The sequence below is a fragment of the Microtus ochrogaster genome, unplaced genomic scaffold (assembly GCF_000317375.1).
Source record: "Microtus ochrogaster isolate Prairie Vole_2 unplaced genomic scaffold, MicOch1.0 UNK14, whole genome shotgun sequence".
NCBI lineage: Eukaryota > Metazoa > Chordata > Mammalia > Rodentia > Cricetidae > Microtus > Microtus ochrogaster.
In genome coordinates, this window is record NW_004949112.1 from 3132578 (window position 1) to 3135332 (window position 2755).

At 49.8% G+C, this 2755-nt stretch overlaps 1 protein-coding gene across 1 annotated transcript in view; it reads right to left on the reverse strand.

The window, feature by feature from the left end:
* Positions 1-2755, reverse strand: part of Klk15 (kallikrein related peptidase 15) — a 7284-nt gene that overhangs the window by 2881 nt on the left and 1648 nt on the right. The window contains exon 2 of the mRNA XM_026789164.1: positions 80-230. Coding sequence (XP_026644965.1) covers positions 80-230 — 151 coding nt within the window. The remainder of the gene's footprint in view (positions 1-79; positions 231-2755) is intronic.

Here is a 2755-nt window from a genome sequence, read left to right on the forward strand (position 1 = left end):
CCATACCCTGCCTTTATACCAAACCTGGAAGCTTGAGGTCATAGCCACCCACAGGGCCCGCCATACCCTGCCTTTATACCGGGTTTGGCAGTGAGCAGCAGTCAACACCCAGTGTGGGGAGATGAGGAAGGCGCCACAATTGAAACGGCCACGCTCGAAGAGGGCCACTTGCCATGGCTGTGAATGGGGCACACACTCCTCACCCTCTAGTACCTTGTCACCGTCCTGAGCTGTGGAGAGACACAGAAGATCTCTGCATGAGCCCCTCCTTTGCAGCATCCCTACCCGCAGCTCATGCTATCTTCACTCCTGCTTCTCCCTTTGTTCCTTAAGAAATCCCTCCTTTAATCCCAGCACTCCAGAGGCAGAGGCAGGCAGATCTTTGAGTTCGAGACCACCCTGGTCTACAGAGTGAGTTCCAGGACAGCCAGGGAAACACATAGAAACCCTATCTCAGAAAATAAAAAAAAAAGAGAAAAAAGAAAAGATATTCCTGTTAGGGCTGGAGATGGCTCCCTGGGTAAAGTGCTTGCTGCGTGAGGACCTGAGTTTGGATTCTCAACACCCACATAAAAGCCTGGTGTGGGAGCCACTCCAGCAGCCCCAGTGCTGGAGTTGGGCAGGGGAGACAGGCTGATTCCAGGGCTTGCTGACCAGCAAGTGTAATGGTGAGATCCGTGAGACACAAAGAAGAGAAAAGATGGAGGGCTAGAGAGTTGGCTGAGTAGTGAAGAGCTAAGAAAAGTTGCTTTTGCAGAGGACCTAAGTTCAAATTCTAGCACCAACATAGAGGCTCACAACTGCCTACAACTCCAGTTCTGGGAGACCTTCTTCTGGCTTCTGGGGACACCTTCTCTCTCTGTCTTGTAAAGAAAATAACTAAAGCAAAAAGAAATATGTAAGGAGAAGGGATGGAGAAAGACACTCAGTGTTACCCTCTGCTTCTCCCCCACTGCACAGGTGAGTGTACACGCATATTACACACACACACATATCTTGAAACTGTGCATCTGGTTTTGACAGTTGCTGTCTGTACTTGCCATGAGGCGTTGACTCCTGTGTTTGCGTGTCCATGTATGCATAGGCACACACATGTGCACATAGACCAGAGAACAATCCCCAGTGCCATTCCTCAGGCGTGCACACCTTGATTGCGGAGGCTGGATTATTTTCATGAACCTGGAGCTCTCTGCCTTTGCTAGGCTGGCTGGCCAGCGAGCCTCAGGAACCCACTGTGTCTTTCCCCACCCGGTGCTGCCTCACATACATGGCTTGTGACCCAGGTTCTGAGGCTCAAGCTCAGGTCGCCACCCTTGCACAGCAAGTAGCTCATGGACTGAGCTGTCTCCCCAGTCAGACGTTGATCTCTTGGTGCTTGTTTTCCATGAAGATAAGAGGGGCCTATGGGTGCCTTTGTGGGTGCCCATGTATGTGTGTGGTTGTACCTGGCACATTGTAACTCTTTGATTCTTCAGTGTGTTAAGGCAGGGTCTCACTCTGTTGCATAGCCTGGCTTGAAACTTACAATGGAACCAGGGTGGTCGAACACATGGCAGCACTCTCTCTTAATAAAGTCTTTCAGGTTCTGGGATTACAGTCATGCGCATTTGTTACTTTAAACAAAGGACACCCATTTATTTTGGGGGATGTCCATGTGGCTGTTCAGGTTCCCGACACAGGTATGGCCAAAGTATGGCATACATCTGCACAGACCTAGTTACAACAGCCAACATCAAAACCACAGAGTAAAGGGTGGAAACATGACTCAGCTGGTAACTCCTTGCCTTGTGAGAGTGAAGGCCCACTCTCAATCCTTAGGACCCAGGTAAAAAGTCAGACACGGTAGAGCATGCTCTAACTCCTGGAGTCCGTGGGATCCTTGGAGCTCTCCGGTCAGCCAGCGCGGCCTAATCAGCATTTGAAAAGTTCTGTGTGGGACTGGAGAGATTCACTAGTTCAGAGCACTGACTACTCTTCCAGAGGACCCAGTTATAATTTCCATTTGATTTCCATGGCTCTCGTGACTCTAGTTCCAGGAGATTTGATGGCCCCTTTTGATCAGGCTCCAGGCATGCACAAGGTGCACCTACGTGAATGCAGACGAAACACTCCTCCACATTAAATAATAAGATAAAACAAGGCAATGAGGGATGAGCAGATATTGACCTCTGGTGTCCACAAGCAGGGACGCACAGTGTAAAGATGTTTTCATCACGCCTTTAATCCCAGCACTCGGGAGGCAGAGGCAGGCGGATCTCTGTGAGTTCGAGACCAGCCTGAGGTCTACAGAGCTAGTTCCAGGACAGGCTCCAAAAAGCACAGAGAAACCCTGTCTCGAAAAACCAAAAAAAAAAAAAAAATATGTTTTCATCTACAAGTCATTCTGTAGAACTCAGAGACCCGCCTGCAGGGCCTATACTCAGACATGGACAGCCCCCCCCCCCCCCCCCCCAGACCACATTCAGAGGCCACCAGATGGAGCAATGAGATTTCACGGTCAAAGCAGGAGAGACAGAGGAGACAGGATCACTGGTGTCTAAGGTCACTCTCTGAAGTTCACAAGGGGAGACCTGGCTCATGCTTCTGGATGGCAAGACACACACGAGAGAGAGAGAGAGAGAGAGAGAGAGAGAGAGAGAGAGAGAGAGAGAGAGAGAGAGAGTCAACAGAAATAAAAGGACTTTGAAGGAACCACAGTAACGAACACTGGACAGAAAAGAAATGCAAGAGGAGATACAGATAAGAGAGAGAGAGA